At 46.8% G+C, this 22,903-nt stretch overlaps 1 protein-coding gene across 2 annotated transcripts in view; it reads right to left on the bottom strand.

Moving 5' to 3' along the window:
• Positions 1 to 2,723: 2,723 nt before the first annotated feature.
• The window catches only part of Kcnj5 (potassium inwardly rectifying channel subfamily J member 5), a 24,650-nt gene continuing 4,470 nt past the window's right edge, over positions 2,724 to 22,903 (bottom strand). For both annotated transcript variants that reach the window (XM_010616565.3, XM_010616566.3), the window contains 2 exons: positions 10,281 to 11,219; positions 2,724 to 6,788 (listed from right to left, as the gene is read on the bottom strand). In XM_010616565.3, coding sequence (XP_010614867.1) covers positions 6,466 to 6,788; positions 10,281 to 11,217 — 1,260 coding nt within the window. In that variant the 5' untranslated portion in view covers positions 11,218 to 11,219 and the 3' untranslated portion in view covers positions 2,724 to 6,465. The remainder of the gene's footprint in view (positions 6,789 to 10,280; positions 11,220 to 22,903) is intronic.

The raw sequence follows: 22,903 nt of genomic DNA, 5'->3' as shown, positions 1-22,903 counted from the left end.
CAAACTGTACTTTCTTTATTTGTGTGTTTTTCTCTCCCTGCCCTCCACTAGACAGTAAATTCCTTGAAGGCAACTGATCTTTGTTAGGGTTTGAATGTTAGTGTCCCCAGAATCATCTGTTAGAACCTAACCTGTGAGGTGATGGCATTACCTCTGGGGAGGTAAATAGGTCATGTACAGGGGAGGCCTTGTGGATAGGACTGGTACCCTCATAAAAGAGCCGGGGGAAGGCTGTCTGCCCCATGAGGACATGTAGAAGTTACCATCTATGAGGAACCAGCCTTTACTAGACAATGGATCTGTTGGTGCCTTGGCTTTGAACTTCTCAGCCTTCAGAACCATAGGCAATAACTTTCTGTTGTTTATACATTACCTGGTCTTAGGTATTTTGTTAGAGCAGTCACATTGGACTACGAATGTCTTGATTACCACTGAATCCACAGTGTCTATTTCTGCTTCTGGAGCAGGGAAGGTGCTCAATAAACATTTGTGAAATGGTGGTATGTGCCAGGAAGCTATAGCAACAAAAAGTCTCAGGGCCTTCAGGCATTATACAGAATCATTTGTTTCTTTTTTCTTTCTTGTTTTCTTTTTTTGGTAATGGAGATAGACAGAACTCAAAGCCTTATGAGATCTAGCCCCAGCCCAGCTATATTTTCTGATGCATAGTTTTCAAACTACCACAGTGAAGTGGTTGTAAGAATGCCTAGCAAAGCTCCACAGAGCCCAGAGAGAATGGTTGGGTTGGTTGGATACTGGACTGATGTCCATGTTGCGAGGATCTCCAGAGAGGGGCATATGGGTGCAGAGAATTCTAGTCTGGCGCTTCACATGAAGCGGGGGGGCTCTGCCAGTGCAGTGACCGAGTGGGAATGACCCTGGCAGCCGGAGCAGCAGCTCCCATCCATCAGGGTGCAGTCAGCTCAGCAAACACTCATCCCTCCTTCCCAGCTGTCTCATGGACCAGGGCCAGCAGATTCCCCATGGGAAGGGAGCAGATGGTGGGCAAATTCCTAAACAGCCTGGCTTGCTCACTTCCTCAGGTAATGGCACAGTTAGACAAGAAACCATCGTTGCCTTGAATGTTCAGGTCACACAGGGCTGGCTGCAGCCTCTTGCATGGGTGTGTTTATTTAAGAGCTGATTTGGAATGTGAGTGGCATCCAGTGTGTTTACACAGAAGGACTCTACATGCATGTGCATATCAAGTATTCTTGCTAGCAACTGCATCCCACTCAGCCCTGTCTCTCCACTTATGCTTTTGCCACTCTGTAGAAGAACAGGCTCAAAGTGCCCTTGAAGACACCTGAATTTGCAATCAATTCTCCTCTGGGATTTAAGATGTGTGTCTCCAGCACAGGAGCCAAGGTTATTTGAATAGTACCTTCCGAGTAAAAGTAAATAGTCCTTAGAGACAAATCAGTAACATTTCTATTTGCAAAGTGCCTTCCTGGACATTTATTTTCTATACATATGCCAATATGCCTTACTGCTAGCATCTAATAGAGTCTGAAGAGGCATATTTTGTGTATACATCAGTGCTGGTCTTCTGACTGGCACAATCAGAGCATGTCTGGGCCAGGGTGAGCTTTCTAAGGATAACCATCCACACTTTGCTTGTTATTAGATGGGTGTGTCTAGTCCTCCTTCCTCAGACTGCAATCCAGACTTGACTGGCAAATGTGACCACCTGACCTTCTGTGTCTCCATTCTAGCATTCTGACTCTGAACTCCCAGACAAGGGATGTGCCCACAGGGAAGCTGCCAGCCATTCCCAGAACTTCCTGGCCCACTTGCTTGTCTTTGATCTCCACCAGAAGACTCAGGGTGACCAGGCACTCTTGTCCACTGTTGAGGCTGAGGCGCTGTGCCAGTGATTGGCCCTGGTGACCTGTGCTGATTTGCTTCTGTCTGGATAGCATGGTGACACATGCTTGTGCTGCACCAGACATGGGGAAAGCCCACACACCCTGCAGGGCCGAAATGCCACCCCCAACTTACAATATTGTTTCTCATGCTGAATCAAAGCCCCTGGAGAGCTGCTTTCTCATTCCAGGTGCTGTAAATGAGGGATCTCCAGTTGACAGACTTGTGTCTGAGCTCTGAGACACTGCCAGCAGGCAGCCTCAGCAGAAGCGCTGTCCACTGTCAGTCCTCTGTCATTTTCAACAGAAGCCTCTGTCCTCATTTTAGGAGTCCTGAAATTTTTGGCAATATCAGCTGTCACAGCTTCCTGTGCTCTTTCCCCTTGGTTTGGTTGTAGTATCATTTTTATGCCATGAATATAGACTGTTAGAGTGGGGCTCCCTATAGAGGATATTTTCAAAGTTACCCAAAAGATGTGGATATTTTTAAATGGCTTATCACTTAGGGGATATGGATCTGAGTATGTAACATAAAAGAACAGATAAAAGTTACCTGGAGTAGAATGAATGGTCCAATGTGCCAAACCACGTGGGCTGCTTTCATTGTCTGCCTTGGCGGCCATCTTGAACTGTGCTTGTTCTGTGGAGGATGTGCCCTAACACCTGTGGCAGCTGTCTCTCTCCAGGCCTGTCCTTTCCTCCTGTCCACACACCCACCTCAATGTCAGACTAGATGTTGATATCGCATTTTTGGATTAACAAAAGTGAGGAGGGCAAGTTTGCTCAGACTGGCAGTGCATCCGAACAGGAAACCTGTGGCCACTTATTTTACACAAGAAAGAATTCTGTAGAGTCAGGTCTATTTTATTAGGTGAATTTTTGTCAATGTAATGGTTATAATAAAGATTGACAAATCCTGTGCAAGGAGGAAGATTTGACACAGCAGTTTAAGGAGATGTTGTTAGCAAAAAACAAGCCCCATAGAATAAGTGGATTCTTCTGGAAAGCAATTCTTCCACGTCTAACTTCTTTTCACAGCTCATCAGTTCTCTTGGAACCAAGAAAAGGTGTTTCCCAAAATATACTGCAGACATGTACTAATCGAAATAAAATTTTGAAAAAGTAAAATGTGTTTTGTGACTGTCCTGCCATGGGAGAACATTGCTGGTGGGGAGGGGGAGATCCATGGCTTCACAGCACTGCACACACACCTGTGGCTGCCGCAGGGAGAAAAGGGACTCTCCTTATCCCTGTGGCCTGAGCCACGTGAATGTGTCTGCAGGATGGCCCTGCCACGTTTGCCTGGGAGGTGGTTGGCATCAAGGCTCTGCCTCTTATCTGCTGCCTTAAACTAACCAGGGAACCTCTCTGAACCCTTACAGCCATATTAGTAACAAGGATTACTGAGGTCCTCTGCAATATTCTGAGAATCAAGTATAAGCCTCGCCACTGCTCCGCTCAGTCAAGGGTACATGTACCAAGACCTTTCTGGGACATAGTCTTAGAAGACAATGGGCAACTTCTGATTTTTTTGGCAATTTTTATAGAAGCAACTTAAGTTTCTGTGTGTGAGACCTTACACAAGATGTAAGTTTGAGGCAAGTTAGAAGGCAGGCCATGGGTAAGGACTGTGAGAGAGGAGGCCCACAGACAGACAGGGCTTCTTCTCCATCAAGGTCAACTGCCGGACTGGAGCCAAGGCTTCATAAGCTTCCCTGACTGTGCAGGAGGCAGGCAGCAGCAGCATCTTAAGGGGGAAGGGTGGGTAAAGCATTTTGTACCCTGGCTTGGGAGCAGGATAATAGTGTCAATGTGGTGAAAGAGGAGAAAACCAGTGGGAGCTTATCTGCTTCTGAACTGCCTTGGACTTGTTTCTTATAGATGTCTCCAGAGAGGAAGGACATGGGAACTGAAGCAGAAATTCCACTCCTTAGATGTTCAGTGTCTAAAGCTATCACTTTGGGTTTCTGGAGATGCTGAGGTCTGAGGGAATCACCAGTGACACTATCTTAAAGCCTGGCTCAGCTCCCTATTTCCTATCAGTAGAGATGTGAGCTCAGAGCCAGGCAAGAAGGGCCATGAGCTACAAGTGGCTTGCATGAAGAGCAGTAATTTGGAAGTGATCCACTGAAATGCTGGTCAGCATCAGACCTTGTATTTAATAAGTCTATGTTTACGTAATAATGTCCAGAAAATGATATGAAGAAAATTCAGACTTTAGTTACTTGGGATATGAAGCAGTCTTCTTACATTTAAGTTTCTATGATGGAAACCAGAAGGAGCACATTGGGATTAGTATTTCACCAATTCCAGTGTACACTATCTCTGGGCTACCAGGGAGCTTTGGCATAGGGTCATATTGATCCCCTTGTCTTTGACAGCTTTTAGAGTCATGCAGAGGTGGGACTTGGCTCTGGCTCATGAAGCCCACTGACAAAGTAGTAGAGACTTGGGATAAACTCATTTGGCCAGTTGGGGATATTCCAGAACTATAAATGGAGGCAGATATGAAACAGGAGCCAGGTCACTGTCCAGCCATGAGGCCAGTTTCCTCTGTGGCTGCCCATCCTTGTCGGGCCACAGCAGTATGGGCCGGATTCTGAGGGCACTGACCAATTCTGCATAAGAATCTTCACAGCCAACAGGCATCTGACTCAGGGATCTGGGAAGAGCTCTGTGTGTAAGGCTGGGATCTGGGGAGCAGGGGGAGCTCCAGCCCCACTGGGGAGTTCCAGTTGTAGCCCTTCCCTTCACTAGGCTTCCAGCCTCGGTGATGGGCCCCTCCCCTAGACTCCTACTGCATGCAGCTCATCCACTGGGGTGCAGTGAGCTGGCTGTTTCTGTTTCTTATGATGGGACTGCAGCCCGACCTACTCCACCAAAGAAGGGAACCAGCAACCACCATCCAGCACCTTGCCCTTGAGAGGACGACACTTGCTTGCCCACCACTGTCTTAGCCCACCTCTCAAAATCCAGCAGAGATGCCAAGAACGAGGACCACTGAGTATGAGCAGCCCACAAGGTGGGGTTCCTAATCTATACCACTTTCTTCTTACCAGCCCTAGAACCTAGAAACCCAGACTGAGGGGAGCTGGGCCTGAGGTCTGAAAGTAGCTCCCTTGTTCTGCCTTTACCCGTGTTTCAGTGTGGTTTCCAGGGAAAGCGCTTCATATTCACAGGCCAGTTGGGGGCCTGGGACACTGTGCTGGGCTACTGCAGAATTCCCCACCTGGAAACAAGTGGACCCTGTTGTCAAATTTGGGCAAGCTAACCATAAACCTGTCTTTCTCAACACATGCTTCATTGACCTGACAGTCTGCACCATCCATATTCCAGAATGGAAAAGTCTCTGAAGCTGTCCTTTGTAAGGCTCCTCTCTACTCCTTTTCTCTTAATATTCACTCCCTTCTCCAATGCTTCCACCTGCTTCCTCAGTCTCCTGTTTCCATAGTGGGAAGAGATGGCCCTAACCATATCTTCCCTGGCCCCGGCTCCAAAATCTCAGCACCAGTTTGAGAGTTTGGGGCTTGATGAGGAGGCTGCGTTTACAGTCACCTGCCACTCCTACTTCACATCCTATTCCTCACCTTGAAGGCCAAGGTGTGTCGGGCCCTGAGTTCACAGTGTCAGGGTAACAAATGGGGTAGATGCTTATTTCACAATTTTTGTTGCTTTTCTTTCACTATGCTTCCCTTTCCTCTCTGCCTCTCTCAATACCAGCTGGTTCTTCTGGCCCTCTGAAGCCCAGCTTCATCCCAGGATCACATCACAAGCTTTCTGAGATTGTGAAAGAAAACTACGGTGATGATTAGAAGTACTTTGAGGTTCTTGGGCCAAAAAGGCATACAAGAACCTAGCTGCTGAGGTTCTTCCTTGGTGAAAAGTGAAGGGCACAGTGTGAATGGGAGTGGTTGTGATGGCCACCATGAAAGTCCTCGAGAGGTGCTCAGTGGTCCAGGTTCACACTAATGAGGCCAATTGTCTACTAGGTCACAGTGGACACACAGAACACAGTAGAGGAAAAACACACACACTTGGCAGATAATATGAGATGAACAATGCTCTTGGCCCCAGATTTAAAAGGGAGAGAGTGCAGACATGACTCGGATACCTAACCCACCAAGGTGCTGTGAGCTCATCTTCATACCCAGGTCTGTCTGAACACCCTTCAGGCAGAGCTTCTCTCCATTGAATTCACAATGCCCTCAGGATAGGAGGAGTGAGGGGCTGGGCTGAGGGCCCTCTCTAGGTGTCTATCCTGAAGAGGGCTGTGAAACCCAGGGAAGTCAGTGGGCAGAAGAGAATAAAGATAGATGAGATCCTCTGACTTTCACTGTGGGAAAATTCCATCATGGCCTGTCCCTGAGCCAGTGCTGGGAGAGGAGGCAGCACTGCCCAGGGCCCAGATGGGAGGCCACTTGCTTGGGGAAGCCATAAATTGTGAGGTGTGAGGGCTAGATATGTGGTTCCTTCCCACGAGGCCCTGACAGTTCCTGAGCCTTCAAACACACCCGCATCTAATTCCCCTACCCCTTTCTGGGCTCTGCAGTACCTGTGTTCATAGCAGCCAGTGAAGGAGGCTGCAGAGAGCATACAGCCCTCACACTGAGCCTCTGGTCTTCCAGGACCCATTCAACTCATCAGGCTCATCTTCTTCATCCTGCTCAACCTCCACATCCTGCCCTGTCTCAGCACAGCTCCCAAGCAAGGGAGGGCTGGGCGGGTACTGGAGGAGCTGGCCTTCCCGCTTCATTTCTGCCAGCTCCTTGGCACAACAGCTGGGTGTGTTGGTCTCGTAGGTATCATGGAAGGTATTGTAGTCCACTTCATAGAAGCCCTTTTCCAAGGTGAGGACTGGAGTAAATCGGTGGCCCCAGAGGACCTCTGTATCCATGTAAGAGCTTCGTGCTTGGCAAGTCATGCCTAGGGAAACAAACCACATGCATTAAGGTGCAACCATCCATCCATTCATGCAGGCATCCATCCATGAATCCATCCATCCATCCATGTACCCTATATTCCTTGAACATCTACCTTGTGTTAAGCATCACAAGTGTAAAGCTGAATACAACATCATATTTTACTCGGAGGAGCTCAAATATGATGTGGGCATAAAATTAGAAATGTGGGCAGGACACTGGAGTACACTTTTAGGAACCTGAGCAAACAGAATTAGAGGCAATGACAAGGTTCCCAAGAACGGCATTCAGATCTAGAAGACTGGGACAGAAAAAGGTAGAAAAAAAAATTTAAAGATAGGGAACAGAGGAGCTGACAGGCATTTAGAACATATAGGGATTGTTTCAAGTAGACAAATATGGACAGAAGCCTATACACTCGGGCATATACAAAGACACACATGCCCACCCACACATTCACTAATACATCCATACCCATGCATGCACAAATAACCACATACTCTAGAGAGGGAAAACACACACACACACATACACACACACACACACACACACACACACACACACACAGAGCTTGGCTTTTTGGTCTGGGACATTCCAATTCCTCCATTCCTGCCCCACATAGCCCATCCTATACCTGTGTTATTTTTAGGTGTTGCTGTCTCTTCTAAGAGGGAAGGCAGCTTTGTTTATGGATGAGGCAACCTCTGTGCTTAGAGTCACAGGAAAGCAGCTTCCTATTTAATCTTCTGGCCAAGAAGATACTGGCTTGTGCTCTGTGGACACTGAAGGAGGAGCTTTCTCCAGCTGTCCACTTTGGGCCTTCTCTGGGAAGGGTGTCACACAAACCAGACCCAGGCCCAAGGCTGTGTCCCATCTAGCTAAGGCCAAGAAATTGTATACTCCAGGGCCCCAGATACAGGCAGCTTGTAGCCTGTTCTCCACTCTCAAGGGATGCATCCATAGGCCCAGTCTCTCATCCATTCCTGCCACCCCCTACTTCAGCAGAGACACAGAGCCACAAACTAGGCACTAACCAGTCTGGCCCAAGGTCAAATGGCTGCAGGTTCCCAGGCCTGCAATTGGCAGGACCTCTGCAGGGGAAGAGGCCTTTGGGGCATCCCTCTTGGTCTCTTCCTGCTTTTCTTCCTGTCCTTCCTCTAGGAATACAACATGGACTTCCCCGTCACTAGGTTTCTGTGTCCCTGGTTGCTTGAGATTTCCTCACTGTCAGTACATTTGTAAGAACTCTCCTTGTGTTGTGTCTGACCCTGGCTTTACCTCCATTTAGTCATTTAATTCTCCCAACAACCCCATGAGGTTGATTTGCCTCATTTTGCCAACAAGTCAAGCTACCTGCCCAAATTACTCAAGTATGGGATGTGGCAGAGTGGTGCTGTTCAAAACTAGCCCTGAATTCACACCTAAGCTTGGCTCTGAGAGCTTGACAACCAGACAGTTCAAGTGGTTGGGGTCAGAACAGATGTAGTAGAGATGGTCTCTCTCCCTGATCTCCATGGCTTTCCCTACAGTGGGCAGAACAAGGATGCCCAGCTTACGGGATGGGAAGAGATCAAGCAGTTCAGATAGCTCAGTGTGGGTCTTGAGGGAAAAGTGAGGGGGAGGAGCCAGCAGGCTCACAGGCTAAGTCTGCTGCATGGCTGGAGAAGGGTAAGGCATGGCTATCTTCTTTGCCTTCATGTTTCTGACCTGATCTCTCCTTTGTGACCCAAGTGGAGCTCTTCTTACAGAAACAGCCTGTGTTCGGATCCTGACTCTCACCAGAGGCAAGGTGACCCAGGAGCCCTCAGCTCAGTGGAAGGCAGCTTCCTGTGTCCTGACTGTCCTCATCCCCAGGGCCCCTACAGCTGCCACCATATGCTGCCAGGTCAGGCTCTGGGCCCCCAGCAGATGGCCAAGCAGCCCCCTCCCCCAGTCTCTAAAGCTCCATGAGCTCCATGGCACTTCCCTGGCCAGTTTCACTGGCTCTGAAAAGGGAACATGCATGGAGGGCCTGAGTCTACCACCCAGGAACCAGCTTCAAAGGCTAGGCAAGTGCGGTTGACCACCTTTGTGACAGGCACCTGACATCTTGGGGGCCAGTGTGTTGTGCCAGAAAAAGTTCTAGATTTGTGAGTGAAGGACCTCAGTGTGAATAGTCAGCATGTGCTTAGCCTGAGGCTCAGCCCTCAAGTCTATAACACAGAACTGAAGCCAGACTGGTGTTGTTTGCAAAAATTACAGAAAAAGAATGTGCCACATTCTGAGCATGGGTGAGTTTCTGATAAGCCAATGGTAGGGTCTGGTCTACTGCTCAGTCTGCTGGATGAGAAAAAGGGAAAAGAAGAGAGGAAATAAGAAGCAGGGTGCAGGGGTTTGCTAGTGGGCTCCTTTGTTCAGGAAGTGAGCCCCACATGTTGATAAAGGGCTGGGGTCTGTGTTCAAAGCAGAGCTCAGGCACCCTTAGGCCCTGGGCTCCTGGAGAGAGCTATATTCTGGGTGTGGCTGAGGAATGGAGGCTTTTGGCTCCCACTGCCTGGCAGAGTTGGTAGCTGAGCAGGGGAAGGCTAGGCTGGCCACAAAGTGGGCATCTTCCTGGGCATATGTGGCTGTGCTTGGGTGAGCCTGCATATGCTGCTTCTTGTAAGGAAAGGGTCTAACACACCTTGGTTTGTTTTTTGGAGGGAAGCTGAGTGAGAGGCTGTATACTTTAGACAGGAATGCATGGGCAGAGACCCTCTGCCAGGTCTGGGCCATAGGTGTCCCTAAGAAAAGGACTGTGCAAATCACCTTGAGTTTAGAAAACGCTGGCCCTTTCGCTGGTGACAAGATTCACAGTATGTATAGACAGGGTGAAGTCCTACTCTACAAAACCAGCTCACCTTTGTGTCCTCCTAGGTTTCCCAAAGTCAGCTGACACCTGTCCCGGCATGGGGGCTGCTGTGGCCTGTCGGAAATGAATGCCATATTTGGGCTTGATCTGTATGCTGGCTCTAGTCTCAGTAGCACTCGCTGCATCTGTGCCTCTGTTTTTTGGGGGTTTTTTTGTTTGTTTGTTTTTTTGGGTTTTTTTTTTTTTTTTTTTTTTTTGAGACAGAGTCTCGCCATATAGTTAAGATTGACCTGGAACTCACTATGTAGCCCAGGCTGATCTCGAACTCACAGTGATCCTCCTGCCTCAGCCTCCCGAGTGCTGGGATTACAGGCGTGCGCCACCACTCCCGGCTTTGCCTCTGTTTTTTATTGAACACTATTTTACAGGGGTGCAGGAGGGCACCAAATGATAGGAGTTATGATTAAAATCTAGAACCAGGTCTGGAAGTTAGAGGTTCATCTAGTTTAGCGGTTGCTACTCCTTGATCTTGAGTAACAGGACCCTCAGATCACCTGCTGCCTGTACCATCTCAGGGTTTTCCCAGTCCACGTCTTAGAGGCACCATGGACGAAGCTCCTAAGAGGTTAGGGGGCTCCTGTGCCTGAGGAGGACAAAATGTCTTACCTGTGGCTTCCACCATCCCTTCTAGAATAACCACCACTTCGAATTCCTCCTGGTGCAGCTGGGCCCGAGACATCTCCCAGAAAGGGCTCTTCTCATTGATCTCGTGGGAAATAATGAGCGGGGACACCAGGAAGAGACGGTCGTCCCCGGTGTCGAAGCCCACGTTAATGTCCGTCTGGTTCAGGGGTATGAACTCGCCCTCTTTGGTCTGCCGCGACTTGATGAGCTTGGCGCGGATGGAGGCCTCCACGATGTGCGAGTTGCGGAGGTCGCCCACCCGGAACATGAGGCACAGCTTCTCGTCCCGCATGGAGATGACTGCGTAGTTGGAGAACATGAGTGTCTCCGCCCTCTTCTTGGGCTGACTGATCTTGACAAACATGCAGCCCACCATGAAGGCGTTAACGATGGAGCCCAGGATGGCCTGCACCAGGAGGAGGACGATGCCCTCGGGACACTTCTCTGTGATGACCCTGAAGCCGTACCCGATGGTCGTTTCCGTTTCAATGGAGAACAGGAAAGCAGACACGAAACCGCTGAGGTTTTCCACACAAGGGATCCACTCTTGGTCGCCCACGTGGTCCAGATCGCCCCGGATGTAAGCAATGAGCCACCAAATGAAGCCAAAGAACAGCCAGGTGACAGTGTAGACCATGGTGAAGACGAGCAGGTTGAAGCGCCACTTGAGGTCCACCAGAGTGGTGAAGAGGTCGCTCAGGTAGCGGTAGGTCTCCTGCACGTTGCCATGGTGCACGTTGCACTTGCCGCTCTTCTCCATGTAGCGCTGGCGCGGCTTCTTGCCCTCGGCCAGCAGGCGTGTGTGGTCTGTGGCCAGGGGCATGTCATCGCGGGCCTGTTTGGGGATCTTCTTGGGGTCCCGGGGCGTGACTCCAATCTCCATGTCCTGGTTCATAGCGTTCCTAGAATCGCCAGCCATGGCTGGGATGCATTGGGTTAAGAGACACCATCATGAGTGGGGGACCACTGGGACTCACAAAGACGCGAGACTGAAGGCTCGGGAGGGCCTCCACTCTGGGAAGCAGTGGCCAGGACTGGAACGTTCACAAGGGTAGGGACCCTGTGCTCTTCTAGGACCCTTTTGTGTCCCTGATGCCTCCTACAGATTCCTGTTGAGTGAATAATTGAATAGTGCTTCTGGGCAAACTACATAGGAAATGGTAAAGGTATGGGAGCAATTTTAAAAATAGTCATTGTAACCATATATTATTTGCCTGCTACATTCTAGGTATGGTATTATAATCACCACAATGACCTGTGGAGTTCAAGACTGGAATCCTTGTTATAAAATGTGTGCCTATGTATTGCTTTGATTTCTAATCACGTCTCTCCTTCCATGGGAATGTAAGCTCCCCAAGGCTTTACTTTTCATTAACAGAGATTGACTCCAGGACCTTTGCACTGGCCTATCACCAGCAGACCTCCCCCCTTTAAGAAAAAATTTTTTGAGACAGAGTCCTGCTAACTTGCTCACATTGGCCTCAAACTTGTGACCCTCCTGCTCAGCCTCCCAGAGTACTGGGCTTGCTGCACCATGCCTTGGCCTCGCAAGGGCATAATTTTGTGCCTATTTTGTTCCCTGATACATTCCAAGCACTTAGAAAATAGCCTGGTGTATACTATGGACTCACAGTACTTTCTAAATAAATGATTGTATAAATAAGAAAGTAGAGGCCCATAGTGGTAATTGACACCTAGGCCACCAAATAAATAAAACTAATAGAGCTGATATTTAGATACTTGCTTTCCTGGGTCAAATCCTATGCTTTTCCTTTTATACCTGTCCATCTCCCATCATTTCATCTGGGACATTTTAGTAGTAGACACAAGGAAAGGTTGTGGATGTCTGATTCACCAAGTGATGGTTCTCACTGTCTGAGTGGGGAGTCTGTGGCTGCCCGAGCACTTATTAAAATGACAAATTGCTGGATAGATCCTCTCTTAAATTTTTTTGATCCAGTTATTCTCTAAGAAATTGAAATGAGTAGGATGTTTATGTCCACAGGCTTTTAAAAGAACCATATACAGGGGTTTTAGGACTTGCCACACTTCAAAGCGATACTCAGACACCTGTGATACCCTATCTACTACTCTTTTTATCTGCTATTCTACCCAACCCCATTTAAAATGCTTTAAGATTCTGATAAAGTTGAATAAGACTATAAAAATCTCAGTAATAAGAACAACTAAATTTCTGAGCATCGAGAGCCAGGAATTGCAGTAAGAAATTTACAATCATTTATGCCTACTATAAAGCTATTACACAGGTTGTTAACATGTGTCCATTTTCCAGACGTGTGGTAGAGTTTGGCACTAGGTTTACCTGGCTGGAGCCTTGGTCTTAAGCCAAGTTTCCTGATGCCCAAAGCTCACCATCCCAACTCCTTTCCCTCACTGCGGTCCTGCCTGGGTAGATCCCACCTCTCCCTGCCATGTAGTATGAGGACTGGATGTTAAGTTTCCCCAGAAATGCTTTGGACTGATCTTTCTGGGATTAATAATCCTTCTTTGGAGCACCCTAGCCAGCCCCATCTTGGGATAATTTGGGGGCAGGCCCTTGTGGGAACTCCCATGCCACCATTTTGGGGCTACTCCTGCTGTGTTTAGCTGGGCAGAACACCTGCAAAAAGTCCACCTGTTAGAACAACCTGGTGAATGTTCAATAACTCACTGAGCAGACCTTCGTTGCCAAACCAAGGCCATTTCACCCATCCTGGCAGGTCAGACGGCCCTGGCCGAATTTTTCCTTTGATGCCAGGGTGCTTGCAGCAATTTCAAGGTAACCTTTAAAGTATCATACTGGAGAATCATGTGAGGGCCGTAGTCTCAGACATCCATCAGCTGTTTCCCATTCTGCAGACACCTGCTCCCTGGCCCCATATGGCTATTACAAAGATAAATGAAACAAGGAGGGAAAGGCTCAGGTTTCTTTGCAGAATCCCAAGCATCATTTTGCTTTATTCCAGGGTAGGAGTTGTATTGCAAACCTGACCAGAGTTGCTCAGACATGGGAGCTACACTGCTAAGCCCGAAGCCCTGTGTGCTCCTGGGGACCTCAGCAGTTGGGATTCAAACCCGGCTGTGGTAGGGCTGTCTGGGCTCCCAGCCATCAGTGCTGGGTGGTGCGAGCATAGTGTGTGAGTCATGGGCCAGGGCACAGGGGAAAGAGTGTTCTTCTGATTTTTAGCTCTTGGGAGAGATCAGCTTTCTGCTGATTTTCTGCACTGTTTCCTTTTGTATTTTTAAACACACTTTCTTATGTTCTTGTAGGAGAAGCCCTTGTACTGTACTAGAAACAGAAAGATGTTTTCTAGGACACCTTGACCCATGTCTGAAAACTTTTTGTGTCTGATAGATAGGAAAGGGCCATTTACTTCGATCTGAGGTTCTCCCTGTGCACTGGGACCATGCATGGAGTGAGTCCTCCCTCAGCCCAGGCCAACATTCAAGTTCTTGCTCAGGGTCCAACACACTTGTTCTGTGGTCCACAGAAAACTAACCTTAACTTTCCTGGCCTCCATTTCTTTTCCTATAAATCTCGGATAATATTCTTTGCTCCTTCCTTGACCCATGGAAAAAATATATTTTCAGATGCATAAATCTAAGCTGAAGTGTGCAAAGTCATGGGCCAAATAATGACATGTTAATTAATACATTATAATGGTGAGCCAATAAATTATACCATCTAATTATACTGTAGCCATCTTAACTCCTGCTCCATGATGTTTGATGTTTGCAGAACAACAAAATCAATTAATGCTGCATTTTTCAAAACATATCCTTGTCATTTATATATTAAAGTATATATTTATTAGCTTAATTATTTATAAACTCTCCTTAAATTTAAACAATGTGATGCTCAAAGTAGCCCTATTTTGAAGATCAAGAAAGAGAGGCAAAGAGCATTTAAATCAAGCACCTAACAGTCAAGTGCAACTTGCAGGACATGTACTGAGCTAAGTGGTACAGAGACTTTACTGTCCAAATTTCTTTGAAGGATTAGCAACAGGCCCACCCTAAGATCCATGTCTTCCAGCGCCCATCAAGCCAACCAGGTTTTCAAGGACAATGGAAATGGCCTTCTTTAATCAGATTTTTCAGATCCATTCTATTAATTACTCATTCACTCGGCAAGCATTAACTGAGAGCCACTACAGTCTAGCCCTTGTGATGGGAGCTGGCCAGAAAGCATTGCAGACTATATACGCAGACCCAGCCCTCCTGGTGTTTTATGCTCTAGCAGGGCAGCTTTGAACTTAGGGTTTGTACAGAAGTGTGTGTGATGGAGTGGCAGGAGACAGGCATGGGCCTGGCTGGGATAAACTGAGTCATCTAGCTGTTCCCTGCAGGATACCAGACAAGACTGTGATTTGAGCGAATTCTGTGATACCCTGTCAGCCTGTTATTCTTCATCTTCTGGCCATCTATGCCTACGGATGGGAAGCCTTGCAGAAATAAGATGAAAGCTCTCAGGAAAGCAGTGCTTTGAGTCCAGCAAAGAGGCTTAGTCCCTTTGATAATAAACTTGAGTGGAGAGAGACTCAAAAGAGACCAAAGGAAGCTGTATTTTAGATGATGAGAGTGAATCTGATATCCACTTAAATGGACCACTGTAAGAGGAATGCAGAGCCATCCCGCACAGGGGAGAAGAAAGCCAGGAGTCCAGCACAGCAGTTTGACAGAGCCACCCTTGGGGCTCGGTGGGCCTTGCTGTAGAGAGCACTAAGCCGGGTTCTTGTCTCAGACTCAGTTTCCTCATCTGTGAAAATAGGAGTCCCAAACATCTGCCTCAATTTCCTCTGTCCTGTCTTATGTATGCTGGGTCAACATCTGCATCTCTCAGATATGGGCCCTGGGATGAAGTTGGAGGGAGAGTCGAGGAGAAGAACACAATTGTATCTCATTTTGAGATATGGTCTGCAAATCTCTATGACTGTATGGTGGTTGAAATATGAAAATGCTCCAAACTGGTTGGTGGGTAGGCTGTCCCACTGCCCTCAAGGACAAGGTGAAAGTCAGCAGAAACATTAAAGGTGGTATAGAGTGCATAGAGAGAGGGCACAGGTAAGCAGGCAGAAATGTCCCCAGATACACATGCCTTGTAAAATCTGGGGACTTGAGAATGGGACCATTACTTGCATGACCGAGTTCTGTTATGTGGCACAATTGACACTCAGAAAGAAAGGAAATGTGGGGTAAACCTGGCTTGTTACAGAGGCTCTTCCAAGGAACTAGATCTTCCTGAAGCAGGTGATTCAATCACTAGAGAAATTAGGTGACAGGCAGATTTTTCTTTTGCTGGTTTTAAAGATGGAAGGGATCAATGGCAAGGAATGTGGCAGCCTCTTGGCACTGAGACAGCTTTCAGCTGACAGCCAGTGGTAGGGACCTCAGTCCCACAGATGAAAAGAACCGAATTCTGACAGCCGCAGGAACTGAGAAGGGGACTCAGTTCCAGATGAGTGCACAGATACTATAGACACCTTGACCATGGTCTTGTGAGAACAGAGCAGAGCATGCAGTCATGTAATGCTGAGACTTCTGACCTGTATCAGTGTGGGCTAATCAAATAGGTGTTTTAAGCCATTAAGCTCTGACAGAAATAGAAAACCCAGCATAGAAAGGGATGGGTGACAAATGGCCACGAAAGCTGACTCTGACCTCATACTCACCAGATTGCCATTCTACCCTGAGCTGAGGCACTTTGGAAAAATTTACTTCTCTGAACCTCAGTTTTTTTTAATCTGCAAAATGGAGATAATAATAGTACTGATCAAGGAAAGTTGCAAAGAAGGGGAAATGAAAAGCATGTGATCAGGCAGCCCTCTGTAAACATTTGGTTAAAAATCATGTTTTTACTGAATTCGTGCACACATTTTTCTTGTCATCATTCCCTAACCAATAACTGTCTATGAATTTTCCTTTTTAACACCCAGTCAGAGCCTTGCTGGTGCCTGGGACTGGGGTGTTGTCTTTGCACCTGTCACCATCAACCCTGCCTGCAGGATGCTCCCCAGCTCCTGTGCCCTCCTGGGTCAGGAGAGTGGAGAAGATCCCTGCATATCACAGGGAAAGGAAGCTCTGGGCGCTGCATGTCATGAGCACAGTTGAAGAAGCCCTGAGCATGGCAGATGCTGGCAGCCCTAGAGTGCAGCAGGGACCAGCGGCTTCCGGCTGGGCCTCTGGGACTGCGACCTGACCGAGGGGCCTTTCTGGGACCCTTCTCCAGTTCAGGTGCTGGACTAAGTCCTCACTGGGCTGCACATGTAACTCTCTCCTTGTTCCATCTGGGAGTCCCATGGCCTCCACCAGCTCTTTGGCCTGCAAGGGAAGAGCCACAAGCCTCTTCAACCTTGTGTACAAACTGGGACAGAGAGAGGCCAGAAAGGGCCTGTGGAAAGGGACACAGAGGTGCCATCCCAGGAGCGCAGAAGCAGAGCCCGAGGAATTGAGCAAAGTGGGCCTTTCTTCCCAGGGGCGGGGAATTGACCCGTGGTCCCCCCAGAGCCTGTGCTCAAACTGCAGGGAAGGGCTCGCCCCTCCCAGGGGACCAATCCTGGTTTCCCAGCTTTTCAAAATGACCAGCCTTAAAACCCTTTTTAGTGTACTCTGAGATTTAATGGCACAGAGCCCAGTAGTAATAAATCTTTAAAAACCCAGCAGGTCTTTTGCTCAAAATTCTCATCATTTTGCAACTCTTCTATCAACTTAGGTGGCGGTTTATTCTTGAATTCCTGGATATTCTATGGCTTTACCTTTTGAACCCAAGTTAGTCTGGGTCATAGCACCTGAAGTAGTAGGTGGGAATGTCCATGAGAAACACACACGTGGCTCCATTTATTCATTTGTCCACCCATTCATTCAGCCAGCCAGCCAATCGGTCAGTCAGCAAGCCTTCCTATAAGTGTGTTACAGGGGTAGCAGGCAGTAACATTTCACTCCACTGGTGTTCCCATGCTTTCTATTCATGGGGATCTTGTTAAAAAGGCAGGTTCAAATTCGCTAGGTATGGGGTTTCCTGCATCTACAATTTTCTAACAGTCCCAGTAAGACTTCTCCACCCTGAGCACACCTTGTGATCATCTGGAAGCTGTACATGTGAGATGCTGAGGTGCTCAGTCCATTAAGTCCTTTTCCCACACAGGACTGTGCTTTGAATTATGCTCCATGTGCTGGGAAGGCTTGCAATAGCACTGATAACATTTTCCTCAGAACTTTCCTCTTCAAAATCATGGATCTACTCTGAACACTGCCTGTCAACCCCCAAGACACAGTCAGGCAGGAGGCCATGGGGAAGATGTGGGGTGCTCACCATGGCAAAGAGAGGGGTCAGCAGAGTGCTCTCTCTAGCACCCCAACCTGGCTCCTGTGGTCCTCAGTAGCCTGTCTATCCTCCCCAGTCCCCTGGTCATGCAGATGGCAGCTGAGATTTCCCTGTTCCTAAAGTGCATCTTCCACCTTGCTGCCTCCTTGCCCTCACCAGCACGCCTAGCAAGAGGGGTACAGAGAACAACATCTTGGGTAATGACCATGATCCTCCATCTCACTAAGGGTAGAAGAGATTTCTGACTGTAAATATTGTAATCCTTTTAGAGGAGGGCTGTCAGGACAGAGTGTTAGAATGAGTGATCTCCTGAGCTGGTACCTAGCTGCTTAGTGACAGATGCTAATTAGACAGGGCTGTAGGACTCTGCTGCATGGCTGGGATCACAGCACAAATGCTGGTGTTTATGGCAAGGTTGTACCTCACTGTCATGGGCTCCCCAGGATTTGGGGGACTCATTGTCCTTTATGTGTAGCTCCAAGCAAGAGGCCCCACAAAGGGTTTCTCCTAAGTGTTCCATAAACAGAGCAGACAAGGCACCTGTGGCTGTGAGGCGGGCCGTGAGCCAGGAAAAGTGCAGCAGGGCATGGAGCTCTCAGTGGGATGTGGAACCAGGGACCATGTGGATCTGGAAGTAAGATGGTGTCAGATGGGACACTTCATCACCATGGAGCTGTCCCTACACACAGCGTCCCCTGATTACTGGGCAACAGAGAAGTGAAGGGCTCCTCAGGTGGCTGAGGGGCCTGTGACATCAACCTGCACAACCCTGTCTTGCAGGTATCCAATGCTCCGGGCTCCACTGGTCTGCACCTGGGCCACCTCTCCTTCTGGGTGGGGAGCTCTGTCTCTCAGGATGGGTAGAGTGAGTGTGGAGAACAAAGTCAGGACAAAGGCTGCTCCAAGAGTTACTCAGCTGTGCCTTGTTGATTCAGGGAAACCCTGACCAGGACATGCTGTTGGGTCTGGGCTGAACCCCCACATCTGTTTGCTTTTGCATTGAGCATGTTTTCAATCTATCTCTTGCAGCAGGTTGTACTGACTTCTGTCTTTTCTTTGTAGAAAAGCTCCAGAAATGTGTGCACATGTACATGCATGCATGTGTGTGTGTGTGTGTGTGTGTGATTGTGTGCATGTATGTATACTACTCTGAACTAGGTGCCTCACCTGTGTGACCTCAACTCACTGTCTCAACAACACTGTGTAGAAGGTGTGATGCATCTAACACAGAGATGGAGACTGATGTTTGGAGCAGAGAGCAAATTTGCCCAAGGCCACACAGCTCAGAAGAGGGGGCGGTGACTGACATTAGCCTGACTCCAGGCCACTCTCCTCATCTCTACTTCCTGTCCACTGGAATTCAGTGATCTTAATTCTTAATTATAATCCCAGTTGCCCTGGCCATATACTATGCCCTAAATCCCACATTACTCCATAGGTCCCCATCCTGAGTCACCTACAGAAAAAGTGAACATATTCATGGAATCATAATGTTAAAAAAAGATATGCCATTTTATCAGGAAAATTCTATCTCCAAATTCCAGTGTAATGTACAAGGCCCTCTTAACCTGAAGGTTATATGAGGAATTAATAATACCAATATGACTATTATGCAGGATTATTATTATGGAATAATAGCAGCAATTTGCAGCTCTCTTGGACTCTTTCAGAACTCCTGGGTTGGCTCAGGAGATGCCTGCAATAGTATTCTTGTCTCACAGCTGGAAAGTTTAGGCTTCCAGAGGGCACAGAAATGCTGGCTCAGTCGCTCCTGGAGTGCTGGCGTTGTAGACACAGAAGCACTTATTGTGAAGTCTTATGTGACACAAACACCAAAAGATTTAACAACAAGCCTATCAGCGACCCTGGCCTCTAGCCACACAGCAAAGAGGCCAGTTGGTGCCAGAAAGGCAGCAGAGACTGGGTCCAGCTCAGACAAGGGGAGATGGCAGCAGCTCTGTGGGATTGCACCCTTGGCCAGCTCCCTGAAACTCTAAGGAAGCAAAACCTCCTGCATTATTTCTGGAGGGAAGCAAGTGCTCAATTAGAAATGCTGTGGATTAATCCCATGGCTGCTTTGTCATTAACGAAACAAAAACACTGAGAGCTCATGATAGAGATGAAAAGGCAGAGAGAAAGAAGGCCATTTAATCTTTTACCTTCAGGTTCTCAAGGAAGACAGAGCTCTTGTCTGACATGAGGGCAAACAGATCTAACATTTGGCTTGGAGAGTTTAATTCTTTGGAGACGATATGGGATAAGACAGTATTTAGGAGATTCATTTGAGCATACCGAAGTGGGTCCAAATATATTCAGCAAAGATTAGGCCAAATTTGTGCTGTGGAATAGAGGCTTGGAAGGCTTACACTCAAAGACTATCAGGGAATTAATCACTGAGCAGTGCATCTGTGGAATAGGCACCTAACTTTGTGACTGAAGTGCTGGTCTGTGTGGACACACTTCTTTAGGGTGATACTTTTCATGGTCCTCCCTGCTGAGCTTATACTGTTCACTTTGTTTCCTTTTAAAACGTGTCTCTCTGAAGCTACCTGCATTATTCTGATACATTTTTCTTCATCTTAACCCCACAATGTAGTATTCTGCATTAAAAAATAAAGGAGATTGGTAATTAAATCAGAATGAAAACCACTTGTTTCCTCTTCATAGCCCTTGGGAGAGATTTCCTGGACTGGTGCCAATTTAGCAGTGATCATTAGACAATGTGACATAGAAATGTGGGGGAGACAACAGCAAGAAAGTAAAATGATGTGGATTTGAATGCATTCATAGGCATGTGAAAAAGAAAGGGTGGTGAGGAATGGTAGGCGAGTGAGAAAGAACCAGGAAAAGTGCATAGCAGGTCCAATCCTAAAAATTGTGGCTGAAACCTATTGGGTGCCTCCCTTAACCAGACATTATTCTAAATGCTTTTTACGTACTAACTCATGTAATCATTTCAGGGAAGATATGAGATTATTATTTCTCCCATTTTATACACGAAGAATCAGAGGCACAGGAGAAAGCCAACTGCTCCAAAGTTAGTAAAGTGTTGATCTGGACTTCACCCAGGTTGGCTGTCTCTAGAGTCAGACTCAACATCTAGGGAAAAGAGCACAAAGGGTTGTCCAAAATCTCATGAGGGATGAGTGAGAAAGGTTTCACAGGAGATCAGAACAAAGCAGGAAAGCCAGTGAGAATAACAATGACAAAGGAGACTTAGAGTAAGTGGTTGAGAAGATAAGAGGGATAACAGAGCAAAGGATGAAAAGAAAAGGCAAAATGAAGAGAAGTGAGGGTGACTGTGGGCATCAAATGGAGGCAGGGAAGAGGAAAGAAAGAACAAACGAAAGAACCAGTCAGGGGAGCTCACCTCACTAAACACTTCCCACCCGGCACTTCCCTGATACTGTGTTTGACCTTGGTCATGGGTTTCAAGGTAGATGTTATCAGGCTCATTTTTCAGGAGGTGAGCTGAAGGTCTGAGAACTGAGTTGATGCTCAAGGTCAAAATCATTTCCTGGCAGAGGAAAATGATCTGCCAAGTACAAAATGATGAAGAAAGAAGCTAAAGTATAGCTAAATCAATGTAGAAGCATACTGTGTTCATGGATCAGGAGACGCAATATAGTAAAGACGTTGACTTTCTCCACACTGACAGACAGACTCAATAGTTCGGGCCAAAGATCCCATAGGATTTTGTTTCTTTTTACGAAGTTATGTTTACTCTAAAATTTATATGGAGACAAAGGAATTAGTAGAGATAAAGTGACTGTGAAACAAAACTAAAATGGAAGGAATCAGTCTCCCCAATTTCAAGACTAATTACCCAGCTACAGTGAGTGATACTATGTGATACTGATGATAACAAAAGGACAGCCACATAGATCAATGGAGCAAAGATGCTCAACTTATTTTCCACAAAAGTGCAAAAGAAATTCAATAAAGAATACACAGCTTTTTCAATGAATAGTGAAGGAGTAATCTGACATCCTTGGGGGGAAAATGAACTTTGACCACAGTATTAGATCTTACACCAAAATTATCTCAAAATGGATCATGTACTTAAATATAAAAGATAAAACTATATATATTTTTTAAAAGCAGTAGGAAAAACTCTTCAAGACCTAGAGCAAGCAAAAAGATCTTAAATGTGACACCAAAAGCAATCTGTAAAAATAAAAACTGATAAATTACCCTTCATCAGAATTGAAAATTTTTGCTCTTAAAAGGACTGTTAAGATGAAAAGGCAAATTACTACTGAGTAGGAGAAAATATCTGCAAACTACTTATATGATAAAGGACTAGTATTTAGAATATATAAAGAACTCTCAAAACTCATGGGACACAACAGCAAACACCAGCCCAAATAGAAAGTGCTCCAAAGACAGTTTGCTGAAGAGAATATGTAGAAGGAAAATAAAGACTTTAAAAGATTGTCAAGGGCCTGGGATTTAGCTCAGTGGCACCAGCACCTGTCTTACAAGAGCAAGGTTCCGAGTTCAATCCCTGGTACACCCCCACCAAAAAACAAAAAAGAAAGAAAGAAAAAAAATATGGTCAATATCATTAGACATTAGAAAAGTACAAATTAAACCAGAGTACAATATGACAATGACAAACATAGCAATAACGCTACCTGTTATCAAGGATGTGGAGAACCTGGAAAACTTGTCCCTTTCTGATGGCAATGTAAAAGGCCATAGCCACTATGGAAAACAGTTTGACAGTTTTAAAAATATATATACAGTTACCATATGACCCAGCTCCTACACTTTCTGGGCATTTATCCCAGAGAAATGAAAACTCATTTTAGCACAAAACCAGGTATAGAGATATTTATAGACACTTTATTCATAATAGCCCCGAACTAGGAACAACTTAGATATCTTTCAATGGGTGGATAATTAAATAAATATGGTACATGAACTCTATGGACTACTACCCAGCAATCCAGGAACCACCCCCCCACACCCCCCACACCTGAATGAATCTCTGGTCATCACTCTGAGTAAAAAAGTCAATCGCAAAGTTATACACTGTATGATTGTATTTATATACATTTTTTAGGGAAGTACTCTACCACTGAGCTATATCTCCAGCCTTTTTACAGCACTTTTGAGATGACAAAAATTGAAATGGAGAATAGATTCTTGGTTTTCAGGGATGGGAAGAAGATGACATATAAGATACTCTTGTAAGGGGCTGGGGATTTAGCTCAGCCATTCGGTGGCCTGCCTTGCAAGCGCAAGGACCCAAGTTCAATCCCCGGTACAAAAAAAA

The sequence above is a fragment of the Fukomys damarensis genome, unplaced genomic scaffold (genome assembly GCF_012274545.1).
Source record: "Fukomys damarensis isolate Sample0158 unplaced genomic scaffold, DMR_v1.0_HiC HiC_scaffold_16, whole genome shotgun sequence".
Classification (NCBI taxonomy): Eukaryota; Metazoa; Chordata; class Mammalia; order Rodentia; family Bathyergidae; genus Fukomys; species Fukomys damarensis.
The sequence above is the reverse complement of the archived record's forward strand: the minus strand, read 5'-3'. Positions and strand labels throughout refer to the sequence as shown.